Here is a 19,300-nt window from a genome sequence, read left to right as displayed (position 1 = left end):
CAGGAAGCTTATGGTGAACATGCTCCATCTCAAGATACTTGTGAACGCTGGTTTAAACGCTTTAAAAGGGATGATTTCGATGTGAAAGACAAAGAACGTCCAGGCCAACTGAAAAAGTTTGAAGACCAACAATTACAAGCATTATTGGATGAAGATGCATGTCAAACTCAAAAACAACTTGCAGACAGATTAAACATTGCTCAGCAAACAATTTCCAATCGTTTACAAGCAATGGGAAAGATTTTAAAGGAAGGAAAATGGGTGCCACATCAACTGAACGAAAGACAAATGGAAAACCGAAGTCATCAGTAAAATGTTGCTTCAACGGCACGAAAGAAAGTCTTTTTTGCATCGAATTGTGACTGGTGATGAAAAGTGGATTTATTTTGAGAATCCCAAATGCACAAAATCATGGGTTGATCCAGGCCAACCATCAACATCGATTGCAAGGCCAAATCGCTTTGGAAAGAAGACAATGCTCTGCATTTGGTGGGATCAGGAAGGTGTGGTGTATTATGAGCTAAAACCAGATGAAACTGTTAATACTGATCGCTACCAACAACAAATAATCGATTTGAACCACGCTTTGTTCGTGAAACGACCAGAATGTGCCAGAAGACATGGAAAAGTAATTTTGCTTCATGATAATGCACCATCACATACTTCAAAACCAGTTAAAGACACGTTAAAAGATCTTGCCTGGGAAGTATTAACCCAACCCCTGTATTCACCAGACCTCGCTCCTTCACAATACCACTTGTTCCAATCAATGGCACACGCACTTTCTGAGCAGCACTTCAAAATGTACGAAGAAGTGGAAAATTGGGTCTCTGAATGGTTTGCCTCAAAACAAGAAAAGTTCTATTGGGACGGTATCCACAAATTACCTGAAGGATGGGGAAAATGTATAGCTAGCGATGGACATTACTTTGAATAAAGCACTTTTTAAAAAAATATATCTTTATTGATTTCAGAGAGGAAGGGAGAAGGAGAGAGAAATGTCAATGATGAGAGAGAATCATTGATCAGCTGCCTCCTGCATGTCCCCCACTGGGATTGAACTCGAAACCCAGGCATGTGCCCTTGGCCAGAATCGAACCCAGGACCCTTCAGTCCGCAGGCCCTCACTCTATCCATTGAGCCAAGCCAGCCAGGGATGAATAAAGCACTTTTGATGTTTCTCTTGAAATTACTGTGTTTTCTTTGATTACAAAATCCGCATTATTAACTGGTACACCTAGTACAGATCTTAGAATGTTGGTCATTTGCTTCCATCCAAACAGAAGAAACCTGCTGTGACTGGAAGGCCCAGTCACATGGGAGAAATTGTGAGCTGAGTGAGCAAATTACTAATTCTTCTGTGAGTGCTCGCAAGGTGGGGGAAATGACTTGGCTTGTAAAAATTGTAGACCATTAGTTCCTGTTCCAGAGGCATAATGGCTTGATTGCTTTTGGATCTCTTTCCTCTTGTTCTTGAGTTTTTAAGTTTTGTCTTTGTGTGTGTGGTGCTTATTTCTCTGTCCTGAGGTTTGGGGTGCTTATGGCTGAGAGTTTCTGTGGAACCTGATCAGTGTTTGTTTGTCCTCTAACAGGACAGTGTCCCCATGGGCTCTCCTGCCTTCCTTCTCTCTCTCTTTGTAAGTATTGAATGGCTGCAAGGGGTGGTGTTGCCACAGAGATTCTCTGCTCCCGCTGGGGGTGGGTGGCAGAGGGAAAGCCAACAAGCAGACTGTAGCAATGTGTTGAACTTCTGTTTATTCAGGTCATTGAATAAGAACCTGTCTCTTCTGCATTCCTGTCTTTCTGCATGTGTGTGTGTGGGCTGGGTAGGGACTTTTTATGAGTTCACTGGGCTGGAATGAGGTATTGGTAAGGATCTAGGATGTACCACTCCTCATTTCCTGACTCCACCTTTTGCCAATTCTTTTCTTACAAATAGAAAATTTTTCAGAGAAGCAGCTGCTAGCTGGCTTTTGAAAAGTGTTCCTCATACTAGATACTCAATACAGTTTTTATATTTTACCCTAATATTAAGTTGCAAGACTGATGTCTGATACATAAGCATTCAGTAAAATATAAGATAAAGATCTCTGTAACAATGACCACTGCAGATAATAGTGGCTGGTGCAAATAGTGATAAGCCTAGGGAAGCTGGCCTAAAGACTTTTATTCCTTCCTCCATGAATTGGAGACCCTCTGACTCTGTTATTCATTTTGGGGTGCTGAGACATGATATAATGGAAAGGGCATTAGGCTAGATAGAAAAACCACATGATCTTAAATTGACTGGATTATTTCTTGGAGCCTTGTTTTCCTCATCTGTCTGCTGGAGCTAATAGAATGATGTACCTGTCCAGCCTACCTCACAGGGATGTTGTGAGGATAAAATGAGATAAGGGGTATGGAACTGGCTTGAAAAAAAATTAAAGTGTTATACAAATACAAGATGGTATTTTTATTTTTACTGTTGCCTCAAAGGCAACTTGTGTTGGTGAGCTCTAAATATTTGAGTCCTTAAATGTTAGAAATGTAAAAATGGCCTGGCCAAGCAAAAGTGTTCATTCATCTTGCCTACAGGCCTCAGCCTGTACCACAGACAGAACACTATAATCTCCGTTCTTTTTTATTGGCCTGCAACAGTGACTCTGGATCCCCAAGCAATTGGCTGGCTGTTACAAGGCTGGTTAATAGGATCTTTTATCTATTGAAGACAGCAATGTAATGCACAAGAGGAAGGATCTGGGCTGCAGGGAGAGAGCAGCAGATGGAAAGAAGCCTTCTGATTGTCCTGATCTCATGGAAAACAACTGTCAGGAGGTGCTAGGGAACTAGTGCCAGGGTCAGTCTGCAGGAAAGGCCTTTCTTTAGGGACCAACAAACAGCTGGACAGGTATGTTAGCTAAGAATCTCACTATCCACTGCCCTTTCTGACTCTCTCACCTTTCTTTTACTCTTCCTGTTCCTTTGCACATAATTTGGGGGCTGTGGAGGGATGACAAATAGTCATTTTGTGGGCCCCAGATGAACTCCAGCAACCTCTGGTGGGCAGGAGCAAGATACTCTGTACTGTATATTCTCTTACAAACTACTACCAGGTGATTTTTACCACACACTATGGGAAGACATATATGCCCCTCGTTTCCTAGATTTTTCTGCTGATTCCCTTCTCCCCTAAGAAATCAAATCCCCAGCATTCTTGTTCCTTCTCTTATTTTTTAACCAATTCACTCATGCTCCCTTTCTTTGTCTGCCTGTCATTTAGGATGGTGGCACCAGGGGGCGCCGATGTGCCATTGAAGCAGATATGAAGATGAAAAAGTGAAGTCTCAAGAGTACCCTCATTGAGCTGAACCTGAAAAAGAAATAAACAAGTTAAAGTTTGGGCTTGTGGGCCCAGTTCCAGAAGTAGGAGTTACAGAAGAGGAGGCTCCTGGGCCATGTGACATGATCTGGGAAAATCTCAAGAGAGTTGGGAGTAGCATAATTGCCTGTTTTAGGGCAAAAATCATGGGCTGTGTTAATGTCCTAATGTGTAACTAACAGATTGTAGCTAATTTGTACTGTCTTGTGAAGTGTACAGACTTTAAAAAAAAAAAAATCTGTGAAGTGTTTGTGTTCAAAATAAACTCTGAAAGAAAACTCGTCTTTGGTGTGTTCTATGTGTGTGTATGAAACCTATGATTTCTTCTGCGTGATAACTGTTTCGTCATTTGTTAGAGAGGGAAAGTGGTCTTATAAAATGAATTATTCTGTTACAACTCAGAGAAGGTAAATAAATAACCAAGATTTAATTTGTAATTAATGTTTTAGAGCAGTGGTTACCAATCTTTCGGACCTCACTGACCACCAGTGGTCCAGAGATCACTGGTTGACGATCACTGCTCCAAAGGTTTCTTAAACCAGCAGTTGCCAACCTTTTGGACCTCGAGGACCACTGGTTGGCAACAGCTGTTTTAAAAGTGTTGCGTTGTGCAATAAGGACTCATTCAGCTTTTCTTGAATGTTGGGAAAAACTTAAAGGTTTTAAAAGTTTTGTTTATGTCATTGCCCTAGATTTGAGCATAGACGTATCGGTAGTGCTGACCTTTATTTCGTTCATTTATACATAATACTATGCAGATGGTATTTCTAGGATAGTACTGTTATCTATTTCTATATGTGGGGTTCTTATGTGTTTTAGGATTCATAACATTGCTATTTGAAGGCTAAACTGAGTTTAAGAGTTATCAAATTTATCACTTGAGCTTATTCTAACTTCTCTTACTACATAAAAATTAACTCAGTGGAAACTAATTATGAGCCTTTTATTATAAAGAGATGGAGATTAATAGGGTATTGCTTCATACTTTGAGCCTTTTGAGAAAGATGGGTTTAAGAAAGATGATTAGGCCCTAGCCTGTTTGGCTCAGTGGATAGAGCGTCAGCCCAAGGACTGAAGGGTCCCAGGTTCATTCCAGTCAAGGGCACGTACCTCGGTTGCAGCAGTCTTGATCCCTTGTCCCAAAGCTTGTGCTGGAGGCAACCAATTGATGTGTTTCTCTCTGTCTCTCCCCTTCCCTTCCACTCTTTCTAAAAATAAATGGAGAATTAACAACAAAAAGATGATTAGAAGTCAGATCTTTTGTGTGTGTGTGTGTGTATTTTATTGATTTTTTACAGAGAGGAAGGGGGAGAGAAACATCAATGAGAGAATCATTGATAGGCTGCCTCCTGCACGCCCCACACTGGGGATCAAGCCTACAACCCAAGCATGTTCCCTGACTCGGAATTGAACTATTATTTTCTGGTTCATAGGTTGCTGCTCAACCACTGAGCCATGCTGGCCAGGCCAGATCTTTTTGATTTACATATTTTTTAAAGTTTGTTAGGATGCTAACAAGCTAAAAGAATACAGCCTTAATGAGGTGATGGGAAGGAGTTTAATGAGTCCAGGAAAATAACTGCAGAATACCCCCAAAGCAATGCACAAATATGCATGTAAATAAGCAGTGAAGCCTTAAAAGTGGGAGAAGTATGGACAAGGAGAACCATTAAAGGGACAAAGGTTTTGGATTGGTAGAGAAGGTGAATGAGTTTAGCAATCCAGGTTAAAGGTGTAGGTATCTATGGTGGGGGCAATAGGGAGACGTAATTAGAACAGGGATCATCTAAGGAATAATGAAGTACAGATACCAGACCAAGGAAGCAAAGTAGGGTTTGATTTATGGAGTTCTTAGAGTGGCAGGTTGAGAAATTTATATTGAGGGAATAGCTGTTGTAAAGCCTTGCACAGGGAGACGTTGAGAGCAGATTGGATTAAAGATAGAAAATTTGACCAGTATTTATTGAGGAGCAAAGAATGGGCATTGAGAAAAATGGTGGAAGAAAACTGGGAAGTGGACTTGCTTACCAAATGCAGGAGATGAATTAAAACAGGATCAAGAAATAGTGTTGATGGGGATAAGGAAATTGGTGAGAGCAAATGATTTTGGAGATAATCAGAAAAAGAAGTGATCTAAGTTTTTGAAATGTTGAGTTGAAGCAGATGGTAGGACACCAAAAGGGAATTGACCTTTGGGTACAGGGAAAAATGAGGCCAGAATGCACATAAGTTAAAAGACAGATTTGGGAGCCCCCTGAAAAGATACCAAAATTGAAACCTCAAAGTATATATATATTTTTAAAGTATGTATCAATGAGGAAGTAGAGGACCAAGCAAGAACATAGATAAGGATTTATTGAAAGTTGTAAAGGGAAAGAACAAAGGGGTAGGAAAATCAGTATAGTGCAGTGGTCGGCAAACTGCGGCTCACGAGCCACATGCGGCTCGCGAGCTGCGGTTTGCCGCTCTGTTGACTAATGAGTTTGCCGACCACTGACCTAGACTCTCGATTCCAATAATTACAGGCTGTTGTTCCTTGTGATTAAGCCCCTATCCCAGTGGTTGGCAAACTCATTAGTCAACAGAGTGGCAAACCGCGGCTCGAGAGCCGCATATGGCTCACGTGCTGCAGTTTGCCGACCACTGGTATAGTGTAATGAAAGGAAAGGAAGATATTTTTAAAACTTGATGTTGCAGTTTTCATTCTGAAAAGTGAGAATTGGATATAATGGGTAATCTTAAAATGTGTTTTGAGGATTTAATGGTTGATAGGTTCATACCTATAAACTAAGGAAAATACTTATCCCTCAAATTTATTGTCTTGCAGTTGATTTTAAGAATGATTTCGAATAGAGGAATTTCGTTCAGCTATGGTCCAGTTCTTTATTTTTTATATATTTTTCAATTACAGTTTATAATCAATATTATTTTGTATTAGTTTCAGGTGTACACCATAGTGGTTAGATAATCATATACTTGGCAAAGTGTTCCCCCTGATATTTCTAGTACCCACCTGGCACCATACATATTTATTGCAATATTGTTGACTATATTTATTTCGTATGCTGTAATTATGCTCCAGTTCTTTTTCTTTTGGAGTTAGGAGGAAGTCCAAGAAAAAAAATACTTATCGGTAATATCTTTATTTTACTGTTTGACGTGGGACTTTTTCTTTATTCCCAATGACAGATCATTTTGTCTCCTGGTATCTCATTTCAGCTATCTTTTATTGTTATTAATGAGTAGAAATACATTTCCGTCCCCTTATCTTTCTAATGAACTCGGGAGATGTAATTGTCTTAGGAATATTGATTTGAATGAATTTAATGCATTTTTTTCTGTGTATTTACAGATGGGGCGTGAATGGGTTTGGTTGGATTCTGCACAAGACTATCCCAATGACTCTGAGTTGAGCAACAACTGCAGGTCCCTCTTCAGCTCGTGGGACTCCAATCTGGATCTTGATGTGGGCAGCTGGAGGGAAACTGAGGAGCCAGGGACTGAGGAATTAGTGGAAAGCAGCCCAGGGACAGAATCTAGTGAGCTGCTTATGGGGGACGGAGGCAGTGAGGAATCTCAGGAAGAGACAGAGCAAATCAGCCAACAGAACCTCCTCCACTTTCTCTCTGAGGTAATGGGGAGCCATTATTTCCAAAGTTGGAAGAGTCTTAACTCTAAGAGAATGCTTACCCATATATATTTTTACCACTTTTAATATTATTTACTGAAATATAAGCTCCACAGTGGCAGGGACTAAGTTCATTGCTGTGTCTTCAGCCCTTGGTACTAACACAAAATATGCTTCAAATGTGTACTTTTGAGCTGAATATTCTAAAATCCAGTCATTGGGACCCTGAGTCAAAGGAAATGAAATTTCTGTATGCAGGACTACCCTACAAGAGTATTCTTGCAATTCATTCTTTCAGTCATGAGAAGTGATTCTTGCCCAAACTCACCTTAAAGCTTATAACATATGACGTTAAGGCAATATTTTACAGTGTTTTTATTATCCTAGGTCTGAGGATCAGAAATAAACAGAATTTGACAGTTTATATTTATGCAGCAACTACACATTTAGGATAATATAGGTCAAGATCAGCAAGAATCCAGTTCAAATGTTGCCACTTCTGTTTTGGCAGACAAAATTTTCAGCAGTTTGGTAGCCAGTCCCAATTGATCAGAGTTGACACTTGAGATGAAAATGTAGAATATAAGCTCTTTGAGGCAAGAACAATATCTTGTTTACTGTTAGGTCCCTACCAACTAGTACAGTGCCTGTGTATCCTATTATAATAAAAGCCTAATATGCTAAGTGTCTGGTTGACTGTTCGGTCAGTCAATCAAAGCATAATATGCTAATGATATGCTAAGGCCGCTCAACCACTTGTTATGACATGCACTGACCACCAGGGGGCAGATGCTCCAACCAGTAGGTTAGCTTGCTGCTGAGTTCTGGCTGATGGAGACTGAGCAGGATGGGCCGGACATGCCCTGGAGCCCTCCCACGGTCCCTCCCCGGCTGGCCAACTTCCTGTGTCCCTCCCCAGCCCTGATTGTGCACTGGTGGGATCCCTTGGCCTGGCCTGCACCCTGTCACAATCCAGGACCCCTCGAGGTATGTCAGAGAGCCAGTTTCGGCCCGAACCCACAGGCCAGGCCGAGGGACCCCACTGGTGCACGGATTCGTGCACTGGGCCTCTAGTATAAGACAGTTAATGAATTTTAAATGATCGAAGAAGTTAATCTATTTGCCATCTCAGGCTTAGACACAGTGGCAGTGTAATCATGTGGCATTATTGATATGTAGATGATTTCCATTGGTGTTTCTAATCTAACAATAGACTATGATTGCAGGTAGCTTATTTAATGGAGCCATTGTGCATTAGCAGCAAAGAATCAGATGAAGGTTGCTGCCCTTCACCTGATACCAGACAAGAGGAAAGGGAAATTGAAGCTACTGAAGGAGACGAGGAGCCCTGCAGAGAGCCTGAAGAGCTTTCAGCTAAGGTAGAACCATTGGTAGCTGAGGAGTCACTGGGAGAAAATGGAAGGCCAGAAGTGGCTCCAGCTCCCTCAGATATTTGTGCAGTTTGGGGACTACCAACAGAGAATAAAGAGGTAAGTGAATAACTTAAACCAGCTGTCTAGTCCTCTGCACAGGGAGGCAGAGCAGAGTGGTAAAGCACATAGGTAACTCCAGAGTTCAAATACCTGGGTCCAAATCTTGGTTTAGCATCAATTAGCTATGGGACCTTAAGCATGTTAGTGAACATTTTAGAACCTCAGTTTTCTCTGCTGTAACTGGAATTAGTTCTTTCTCTACCTTATAGTTTTGCTGTGAGGTTAAATGATAATTCATGGGAAAAACTTAGCATAGGGCCTAGTTCATAGTAAGCAATCAGTAAAATTCAGAATTTATAATAAAATATTATTACCTGATCAACCGAAACCGGTTTGGCTCAGTGGATAGAGCGTCAGCCTGCGGACTGAGAGGTCCCGGGTTCGATTCCGGTCAAAGGGCACGTACCTTGGTTGCGGGCACATCCCCAGTAGGGGGTGTGCGGGAGGCAGCTGATGGATGTTTCTCTCTCATCGATGTTTCTAACTCTCCATCCCTCTCCTTTCCTCTCTGTAAAAAATCAATAAAATATATTTTAAAAAAAATTACCTGATCAGTTAGACTAGTTAGCTCCAGGACCACAAAAGTAATGAAAATTTTAAAAGGATACAGCATTCGCCCTAACCAGTTGCTCAGTGGTTATAGAGTATCACCCTGGTGACTGAACAGTTGCGGGCTTGATTCTGGTCAAGGGCATGTACCTTGGTTGCACGTTCGATCCCTAGCCCTGGTTGGAGCACATGCAGGAGGCAACCAATCAGTGTCTCTCACATTGATGTTTCTCTGTGTCTGTACCCCTCCCTTCCACTCTCTCTAAAAATCAATGGAAAAAATATCCTCAGGTGAGGATTAACTAAATAAATCTATATATATAAAAGCCTAAGCAACCTTTCAACCATTCGCTATGATGCACACTGACCACCAGGGGGCAGACGCTCAATGCAGAAGCTGCCCCCTGGTGGTCAGTGCTCAGCTGACCTATAGGTGTCAGATGCTGGGCTCACATCTGGCTGCGGTGGCGGAGCCTCTCCTGCGGACACTCCCCCGCGCGCCCCTCCCCCATCTGGACCAGGACCTGGAACAGGACTTACTGGGCATGAGCCCGCTGCTGCTTCTCCGTCATGGGCGCACCAGTATTACCCTAGGATGGGTGTGCAGAGACCGCAGCAGAGCGGCAGCGAGCCGAGCCTACTGAGTGGCAGTGGCAGTGGCAGTGGCGGCAGGTGCAGCAGGGCCGGGATGTGCAGGAGCAGCGCTGTGCCCAGCCAGGGCTCAGGCTCCTCCCAGCCACCTGCTGCTTTTCACACTACTATATCCCTCGGGGGATGTTGGACTGCTGGTTTCTGCTGGATCCCCGCAGGCCAGGCTGAGGGACCCCACAGGTGCAACGGCCTCTAGTAAATAAAAGGATACAGCATTCATCTAGAATTGAATATATTTCTTTTTCATTTTTTTCTTGGAGTACAAAGTTCTCCAGCAAGATTGTTAACAAGAATTAATTGACTTAGGTCTAGTTAAGTCATATTTCTCTAATTTATTTTATAGCTTTATATAATTGGCCTCTTCTCACCTTAAGCTCAGCTTTCATTTACTCCATGCATGTAAAATTACCTTGTAGAGGCCCTGAACCTGTAGCTCAGTTGTTTAGAGCACTAACCTAGTACTCCAAGGTAGTGGGTTCAATCCTGGTCAGGGCACATACAAGAAACAACCAATGAATGCATAAATAAGTGGAATAATAAATCTCTCAGTAATAAAAATAAATAAATTAAAGTTACCTTGCAGATAATAAATCTTTTTCTAAGTTTCCATTGTTTCCTGGCACTCCTAGAGAGAGGTTCAGCAAGAATCCAAAGAGGAGGACCAGGGCGAAGGGTATGTGTCAGAGATGGAAGACCGGCCCTCCTCAGGTGAGTGTGATGATGGCTCTAGCATTCAGGAGGCTCCTCTGGTGGATGTCCTTTTCAGCCATGCTACTTCCTCAAATCTGTAAGTATAGATATTTATCCAAGGTTGTTAGGATTTATGCTTTTACTTCTGTTTATGCTTGTTTGAATTGTTAGCATGAATATAGATTACTTTTGCAAAGTAAAAAAAGGAAATTAGAGTTGGAAAACACTAGAAATAGAATTAAATGTAATTTTACTGTATAAATATAAGTCTATATGCTTTCCTCTTATAAAATAAGTCTGTCTTATCAACATTAAGAATCTCTTTCATAAATAATCCTTCTTTCAAATCTTTATTCAGGCAATATTGCTAATTCAGATTGTCTCTCGTGTCTATTATACAAACTATATTTCTTTTAAAAATACTAAGACAGGCTCTAACCAGTTAGCTCAGTTTGTTAGAGCATTTCCTGATACACCAGGTTGTGGGTTCAATCCTTGATCAGGGCACATATAAGAGTTAACCAATGAATGCATAAATATGTGAAACAATAAATCGATGTCTTTCTTGCTCTTGCTCGCTCTCTCCCTCTCTCCTCCCCTTCCTCTCTCTCTAAAATCAATCAATAAATTATTTAAAATATACTAAGACAGCTCCTATTAACTTGAAATGAAAAATTATTTTGAAGTTATGATCTCTGTTCCTTTTTCACAAATCTTAGGAAATTGTTTATATGCTTGTCTCATCTTTTTATAAGTAATTATGGGGCCAAAGGTTACATTTTAGAATTTTTTCCTTTTTAGTAAAATGAATTTTTAAAAAAATATATATTTTATTGATTTTTTACAGAGAGGAAGGGAGAGGGACAGAGAGCTAGAAACATCGATGAGAGAGACATCGACCAGCTGCCTCCTGCACACCCCCTACCGGGGATGTGCCCGCAACCAATGTACATGCCCTTGACCGGAATCGAACCTGGGACCTTTCAGTCCACAGGCCGATGCTCTATCCACTGAGTCAAACCGATTTCGGCAAAGTGAATTTTTTCTAAATCAGAAAACGAAGTTATTTTTGTTATGATAATAAATAATTCCTTTTCTGGGCCTGGTCTTTTGTCTGTTGAGAGAAGATAGCATGAATAGTGTTTTGTTTTCACTATATTCCTGATCCACCCACATATCTGTGGAAAGGCAAACCAATCATTATTTTAGCCTTTTTAAATTTAAGGTATACAACTGAACCATGTATGTATGTATGTGTGTGTGTGTGTGTGTGTGTATATATATATATATATATATATATACACATACATATATATATATACATATATATATATATATTTTAAATAGCAGATTTCAAATTTTTGTTATACAAATAGAATATAGCTTAAAACGTACGTTATTGAAGAATTGCTTCCTTTGCTTTTCTGTAACTCTCTGTGTATGAGCAGATGGCATGTGATAACTATCTAAAAAAACAGGAAATCTCTAATCTGGGATGTATTATTCCAAGATATTTCAGTGTCTTGAAAGGCAATAGATATTAGTAATTGAGTTTGCTTGGTCAGATAGTTTAAGGGGAACTAGAAAGCTGAGTTCTTGTGCTATCATTGGGAAGCTTAAAACTACTTTGAGGGATAGACATTCTCCAGGCCCCTCTTTTCTGTCTTCACCCTCAGTCTGTACTGACTCTCAAGAGTAGTGAGAAGTACAGCCTTTGGAGCGTCGCTCCCAGTCTGCAGCTCCTTTCCACTCCCACACTTTTTTTTATTATTAAAGTTATTTATTTATTTTAATTTCTCTAGATTCCTTTTTTAATTTTTATTGATTTCAGAAAGGAAGGGAGAGGGGGATAGAGATAGAAACATCAATGATGAGAGAGAATCATTGATTGACTGCCTCCTGTATGCCCCCTACTGGGGATCGATCCTGCAACCCAGGCATGTGCCTTTGGCTGGAATCAAACCCAGGACCCTTCAGTCTGCAGGCCGATGCTCTATCCACTGAGCCAAACCAGCTAGGGCTCCACTCCCACACTTTTACTTGTAGTTGCTTGCCATGCATTTCTAAATAGGTGGAAGTAAAGATAAGCAACAGGTTGTTTCTTAAAATATTGCAAAGGCGATTGATTATGAGGTTACAGAACCTAGTGCAATACCTTTCATATAATGGAAATGTATTAAATATCTGTTGCATCGATGTGTGAATAAAATTGCACAAGCACCAAGGAGTTATTATTCATTATGGTTGACTGATCAGAAACAAAGGAAGAAATTTGTTTGCAAGACTTTAAATGCCTTGTTCTGATAGGCTTCTGTGTTTAAGGATAAATTTATTTTTGTGGTATATAATTTAGAAGCAGGTAAGATATTGCATCATGAAAATGAACAGTTATGTGAAGCTGCTCAAATTGGAAAAATATAAAATTGGAGATATGAGTTCTCAAATGGATGCACACTTAATAAGGTACATAAAGCAAAATGAGGGTGTGAAGACTTAGCTGTGAAGAGAACTCATTTAGAGAAAATAATAGGGTGGATAAAGTGGAAAGTGTAACATGATGTTTAACTTTGGAGTAAATAGAAAACTTGCCAACTTGGGAAATTATAAAAAGAAATAGATAGACCTGACCGGGTAGCTCAATTGGTTAGAGCGTTGTCCTCCCTATATGCCAAGGTTGTGGGTTCAATCCCCAGTGAGGGCACATGTAAGGGGCAACCAACCAATGAATGCATGAAGAAGTGGAAAAACGGGTGTTTTTCTCTCCCACTCTTACAAAAAAAAAAAAAAGAAAAGAAAGAAAGAAAGAAAGCCCTAGTTTTCAGCAAACTCTTTAGTCAACAGAGCCAAATATCAACAGTACAACGATTGAAATTTCTTTTGAGAGCCAAATTTTTTAAACTTCTTCTAACGCCACTTCTTCAAAATAGACTCGCCCAGGCCGTCGTATTTTGTGGAAGAGCCACACTCAAGGGGCCAAAGAGCCGCATGTGGCTCACGAGCCGCAGTTTGCCGACCACGGCCCTAGCCGGTTTGGCTCAGTGTATAAGAGCATCAGCCTGCAGACTCAAGGGTCCCAGTTTCGATTCCAGTCAAGGGCATGTACCTTGGTTGCGGGCACATACCCAGTGGGGAGTGTGCAGGAGGCAGCTGATCGATGTTTCTCTCTCATCGATGTTTCTAACTCTCTATCCTTCTCCCTTCCTCTTTGTAAAAAAATCAATAAAATATATTTTTAAAAAAAAGAAAGAAAATATTGGACAGTTTCATCTCTAAAGAAAAACTAAATAGATAGTTTAACTCAGAGAAGGAATGGCCATGAGAATAAATGAAATTTTCTTAGGTATTTTAGGAGTTACTATATATAGAGGAGAGTGAAAAGGAAAAATACTTAAATTGTGTAGCAATCAGATAAAATGTGAGAATTCTTTGGGATGTGGAACCAAGTATTTACTTCTGTGGAAACATGGGAGACATAATTATCAGTGTGTCATATTTTTACATAAAAATAGGACCAGATTCATTTATCAGATACTTAATTGAGCACCTACTATGTGCCAGGCACTTGGGAAATACCAGTGAAAAAAGACTACTTTCATAGACCAGTATTTTAGAGTCATAGGTGTTAAAGAGCAAATCAGCAAAGAGACTAAAAGGCAAGGGCAATTGTAGATTTGTAATATACTTGATAAAATGGTAACTACTTCATTGAGTAATAGTGATTAGTAAGAGAATATTTATAGAATTTGGGGTTTCTTATGGAAGCATTAATTATGTTTTTATTCTTATGGTGTTATTAAGTAGGAACACTGTCTTGAGAAAACCTCATTACCCCCTAGGAGTGACAGAATGCCATTTGTGAAATTATTGTTTCTTTTCTGTCCTTTTTTATCTCATAGTTCTGATCTAAGCCAGAGTGATCCTGTTCAGGATCACTTACTATTTAAGAAGACTCTCCTGCCAGTATGGAAGATGATTGCCAGTCACAGGTATCTTCAAACCACTCTTGATGTTCATAGCCATTCTTCTCATTTAGAGTGACTTTCATGGTTTCTTCATCCTTTCTGGATTTGTCCCCTAACAGGTTCAGCAGTCCATTTCTGAAGCCAGTGTCAGAAAGGCAGGCCCCAGGATACAAGGATGTGGTGAAAAGGTCAGTGGAAAAGGGGGCAAGAAAGGTTGGTTGCTTTTATGTCTGTCTTTTCTTACGTTATTTTCCATCTATTAGATTATTTATTTCATTTATATTACTTACAAACTTAAAATAAAGTTTATAGCTGAACAAGTTTGTAAAGTTATGGTGAGCTCAGTCTTTATTTGAGAAGGAATGAAGGGAACAAAAAGATAAAATGGGCTTTTTTTAATTGTTAAATTTTAGGTAATATGCATTTATTATGATCTTACATTTGCCTTCAGTAGTATTTTTTTAATAGATATTTTTTATTGATTTCAGAGAGGGAGAGAGATAGAAACATCAATGATGACAGAGAATCATTGATTGGCTGCCTCCTGTGTGCCCCTTACTTGGGATCGAGCCTGCAACCCGAGCATGTGCCCTTGACCAGAATGGAACCCAGGACCCTTCAGTCCGAAGGCTGATGCTCTATCCACTGAGCCAAACCAGCTAGGGCACTTTCCGTAGTTTTTGACATTGTTCTTTTGGAGCAAAATTTTAAAAGGAACACTGTATTCATTTTGACAGTTATAGGTATGACTAAGGCAAAGATGATAATCCAAATGATGTTACAAACATTGTCTGGTTGTAGTATTTTGGATTTTTATAGCATGTTTCGTTTAAAATGCTGTCATAAATAAACTGATGAGTAAAATAGATCCAGAGACATAGAAACTTGGAACAGACTGTCGAATCTCAGCGGGAAGGTGGGGGTGCAGGTGGGGGAGAGATCAACCAAAGAACTTGTATGGTTATATGCATAACCCATGGATACAGACAGTAGGGTGGTGAAGGCCTTCGGAACCTGGGGGGTGGGCTAGAAGGGATCAATGAGGGGGAAAGGGGGGGCATATGTTACACTTTTCAACAATGATTTTAAAAATATAAATAAATAAATAAATAAATAAATAATGCTGTCATAAACCAGAATGTTAATAGAATATAAAAGATCAGGAAAGGACCATTGGAGACAGATTCCTTCATTCTATAGATAAGGAAACTAAGTCACAGAGGTGGTCTTGACTTCCTTGTGATCAACAGTGAATAGCAGAGTTAGAACTAAATCCCAGATTCTTTTTTTTTTTTTAATATATATATTTTATTTCAGAGAGGAAGGAAGAGGGAGAGAGAGATAGAAACATCAATGATAAGCCCTGGCTGGTTTGGCTCAGTGGATAGAGCGTCGGCCTGCAGACTGAAGGGTCCCGGGTTCGATTCCAGTCAAGGGCATGTACCTTGGTTGCGGGCACATCCCCCGTAGGAGGTGTGCAGGAGGCAGCTGTTCGATGTTTCTCTCTCATCAATGTTTCTAACTCTCTATCCTTCTCCCTTCCTCTCTGTAAAAAAATCAATAAAATATATTAAAAAAAGAAAAAAAAGAAACATCAGTGATAAGAGAGAATCATTGATTGGCTGCTTCCTGCATCCCCCCACTAGGAATTGAGCCCGCACTAAGGTATGTGCCCTGACCGGGAATCGAACCATGACCTCCTGGTTCATAGGTGGATGCTCAACCATTGAGACACATTGGTTGGGCTAAATCCCAGATTCTTACCTCTCACTTCAGTCCTCTTTCTACATTGCTTTTCTCTTATATACCAACTCTCTGTGTCTCATTAAAAATTTGTCTTAAGCCCTAGCTGGTTTGGCTCAGTGGATAGAGCATCTGCCTATGGACTGAAAGGTCCCGGGGTCGATTCTAGTCAAGGGCACATACCTGGGTTGTGGGCTCAATTCCCACTAGGGGGCATGCAGGAGGCAGTCAATCAATGATTCTCTCATCATTGATGTTTCTATCTCTATCCCTCTTTCCTTTTCTCTCCAAAATCAATTATATATACACACACACACATATATATATGTGTATATATATATATATAATAATTTGTCTTAATATTCACTTGATTCTCACTCTTGTCAATGAAAGGAGAAAAACATTCTCAGCTTTTGATTATGCAATAATAGAAGTAGATTTAATACCTAATATATGACTCCACATTGTAAACAATCAGTCAATAACTACCATATGACAAATTGATCGTTGGAGTTCTTTACAGCATTGGTACCTGGGGCCAACCCTCCTCCTACAATAGTAGACTATAGTGGTTGGGCCTATAGGTTCTGAAGTCAGACTGCGTCCCAATTAGATTCCAGGTTGTGTCTTTGAGCTAGTACTTAACCTCTTCAGATCTCAGTTTGCTCATTGCCAGTTGGTTGTAATAATGGTACCTCCCTTATAGGTTTATTGGGAGGTTTAACTGAGTTAATATGGAAAGTACCTAACTTAGTACTTGGCCTATTTTAGGTAGTAGCAGTCAAATGTTAACTGCTGTTGCTATTTTATTATCTGATGAAGATCGTTATCTTTACTACCATTTTCATTAAGAGCTAGTTACTGCCTTAGCTGGTTTGGCTCAGTAGATAGAGCGTCGGCCAAGAACTGAAAGGTCCCAGGTTTGAGTCCAGTCAAGGGCATGTACCTTAGTTGTAGGCTTGATCCCCAGGAACATGTGGGAGGCAACCAATCAATGTGTCTCTCACATTGATGTTTCTCTCTGTCTTTCCCCCTCCCTTTCACTCTAAAAATCAATGGAGCCCTAGCCAGTTTGGCTCAGTAGATAGAGCATCGGCCTGTGGACCGAAGGATCTTGGGTTCAATTCCAGTCAAAGGCACGTACCTTGGTTGCAGGCTCCTCCCTGGCCCAGGCTCTGGTTAGGGCTCATGCACGAGGCAACCAATCAATACATCTTTCTCACATCGATATTTCTCTCTCTCTTCTCTCTGTAAACATCAATGGAAAAATATCCTCTGGTGAGGATTAACAAAAAACAACAACAACAAAAAAAAAAACAACAAGAAAGAAAGCTGGGCCCTAACCGATTTGGCTCAGTGGATAGAGCGTCGGCCTGTGGACTGAAGGGTCCCAAGTTTGATTCCTGTCAAGGACATATACCTTGGTTGCGGGCACATCTCCAGTAGGGGGTGTGCAGGAGGCAGCTGGTCGATGTTTCTCTCTCATAGATGATTCTAGCTCTATATCCCTCTCCCTTCCTCTCTGTAAAAAATCAATGAAATAAATTTTAAAAAAAGAAAAAGAAAGAAAGCTGGCGACTGCCCTCGCCTTAGTGGGTTTGTCATCATCCTGTGCCCATAAGGGTTGCTGGTTCGATACCCAGTAGGAGGCAGCTGTTCAATGTTTCACTCTCGCATAGATGTTTCTCTCTCTTCCTCTCCCTTTTTCTTTCTCTAAAAATCAATTTTAAAAAATGCTTAAAAAAAACACACAACTGATTAGTTCTTCAAGAGATCATGTTATGTCACCACATGTTCCACATGAAGGTTTTTTTCTTGGCCACCTGTAGACCCATGGATTTAACTACCCTGAAAAGGAATCTGTCTAAAGGACGGATTCGCACCATGGCACAATTCCAGCGAGACTTGATGCTGATGTTCCAAAATGCTGTGATGTACAATGACTCTGATCATCATGTGTATCATATGGCTGTGGAGATGCAGCGAGAAGTCCTGGAGCAGATTCAGGTACTGTATGTAGACAGCTGCAAGAAAAACAAGTGTAATCTCTGGAACCAGATTTTAGAAAGTCTGAGAATAAGGGTGGGTGATGTTGAAGTGTTCCAGAGTTTATGTTTAGAGGTGATTCAAGGATTAACATTTTACCTGCTGGTTTGGAAAATTCTGAGCCTCAGTAGGACCAGTTTTAACAGTGAAGTACTGAAGGGTTCTCAAGAGAGCTGTAATGGTAATGGGAGCTCCCGCTGCAAGAGTCTCAAACTAGAGGGCTAAACATGCAAACCAGAGGCTGGAGTCACTGTCCATTTTAAATGTTAATATTAATGTATGTTCACACTATCCCGTCCATAGGGGATAAGATAGTAGCCAGAAGATGACATTTGAGGGTTTCTTTTCTGGGTAACATCATATTTTAAAGAAAAAAAGGATAATCAAATTTCATTGTGGAAAAAGAAATTCAAACCTCTTTGGCTTTTAAGATTCATAGCTCACTATCTGCCTTGACCCTGTAGGTGCTGAGTATTTGGCTAGACAAAAGAAGAAACTTAAATAGTCTGGAATGAGAACGAGCCAACCCAGTGCATGATGGAAAACCTGTGTTGTAAACCTGGAGCTGCTACCCCGACCTTTTCTGGAATTTGGACCTCATTGAGACTGATCCAGAGAAGATCCCAGTACTTGTTTACCTTCTCTCTTGTCTTTCATAATAATAATAATAATAATAATAATAATAATAATAATAATACCTTAACTCACAACCTAGGAGTCAAAGATGCCTGTGGACATAATTTTAAGAAAAGGGGGGAAACTTATTTGAGGTAATAAACATTACCCATATCTTTGTTCCATAGGCTTAATTTAGAGGTAACTGGATTAGACCTCTTATGACTGCTCTATAAATAAATGTTACTTCACAAGTATAAGATTGCTTTTTAATGATTACAGAAGCTGGGAATAGAGGGGACAGCATCATTTGGTGAAATGAAGAAGGTATTTGACATGGAAGGGGGATGGGGGTGGGTGAAGTGTTTATGGCTTTGTCTCATTTATAAAATGGGGATAATTGAAGCGTACTTCAAATGAGTAGGAGGATGAAAGAAGCTAAATTATGACGAAAATGTAAGAAAACGTCTAGTACGCTAAGATTCTTAAGGGGAATAAAAATGCCTGTGGCTGGCTTCCTTGGTTAAGAGGCGCCCTCCAGAGGGTGAGAAGCGGGCTGCTG

General features: G+C 40.4%; 1 protein-coding gene across 1 annotated transcript in view; it reads left to right on the top strand.

The window, feature by feature from the left end:
- The window catches only part of BRD8 (bromodomain containing 8), a 40,026-nt gene extending 21,049 nt beyond the window's left edge, over positions 1-18,977 (top strand). Inside the window, exons 20-27 of the mRNA XM_054717886.1 lie at positions 1,593-1,637; positions 6,714-6,992; positions 8,216-8,479; positions 10,312-10,469; positions 14,269-14,358; positions 14,454-14,522; positions 17,907-18,084; positions 18,588-18,977. Of these exons, the coding sequence (XP_054573861.1) occupies positions 1,593-1,637; positions 6,714-6,992; positions 8,216-8,479; positions 10,312-10,469; positions 14,269-14,358; positions 14,454-14,522; positions 17,907-18,084; positions 18,588-18,638 (1,134 nt within the window). The 3' untranslated portion in view covers positions 18,639-18,977. The remainder of the gene's footprint in view (positions 1-1,592; positions 1,638-6,713; positions 6,993-8,215; positions 8,480-10,311; positions 10,470-14,268; positions 14,359-14,453; positions 14,523-17,906; positions 18,085-18,587) is intronic.
- The last annotated feature ends 323 nt before the right edge of the window (positions 18,978-19,300 follow it).

Source organism: Eptesicus fuscus, chromosome 6, assembly GCF_027574615.1.
Source record: "Eptesicus fuscus isolate TK198812 chromosome 6, DD_ASM_mEF_20220401, whole genome shotgun sequence".
NCBI lineage: Eukaryota > Metazoa > Chordata > Mammalia > Chiroptera > Vespertilionidae > Eptesicus > Eptesicus fuscus.
The sequence above is the reverse complement of the archived record's forward strand: the minus strand, read 5'-3'. Positions and strand labels throughout refer to the sequence as shown.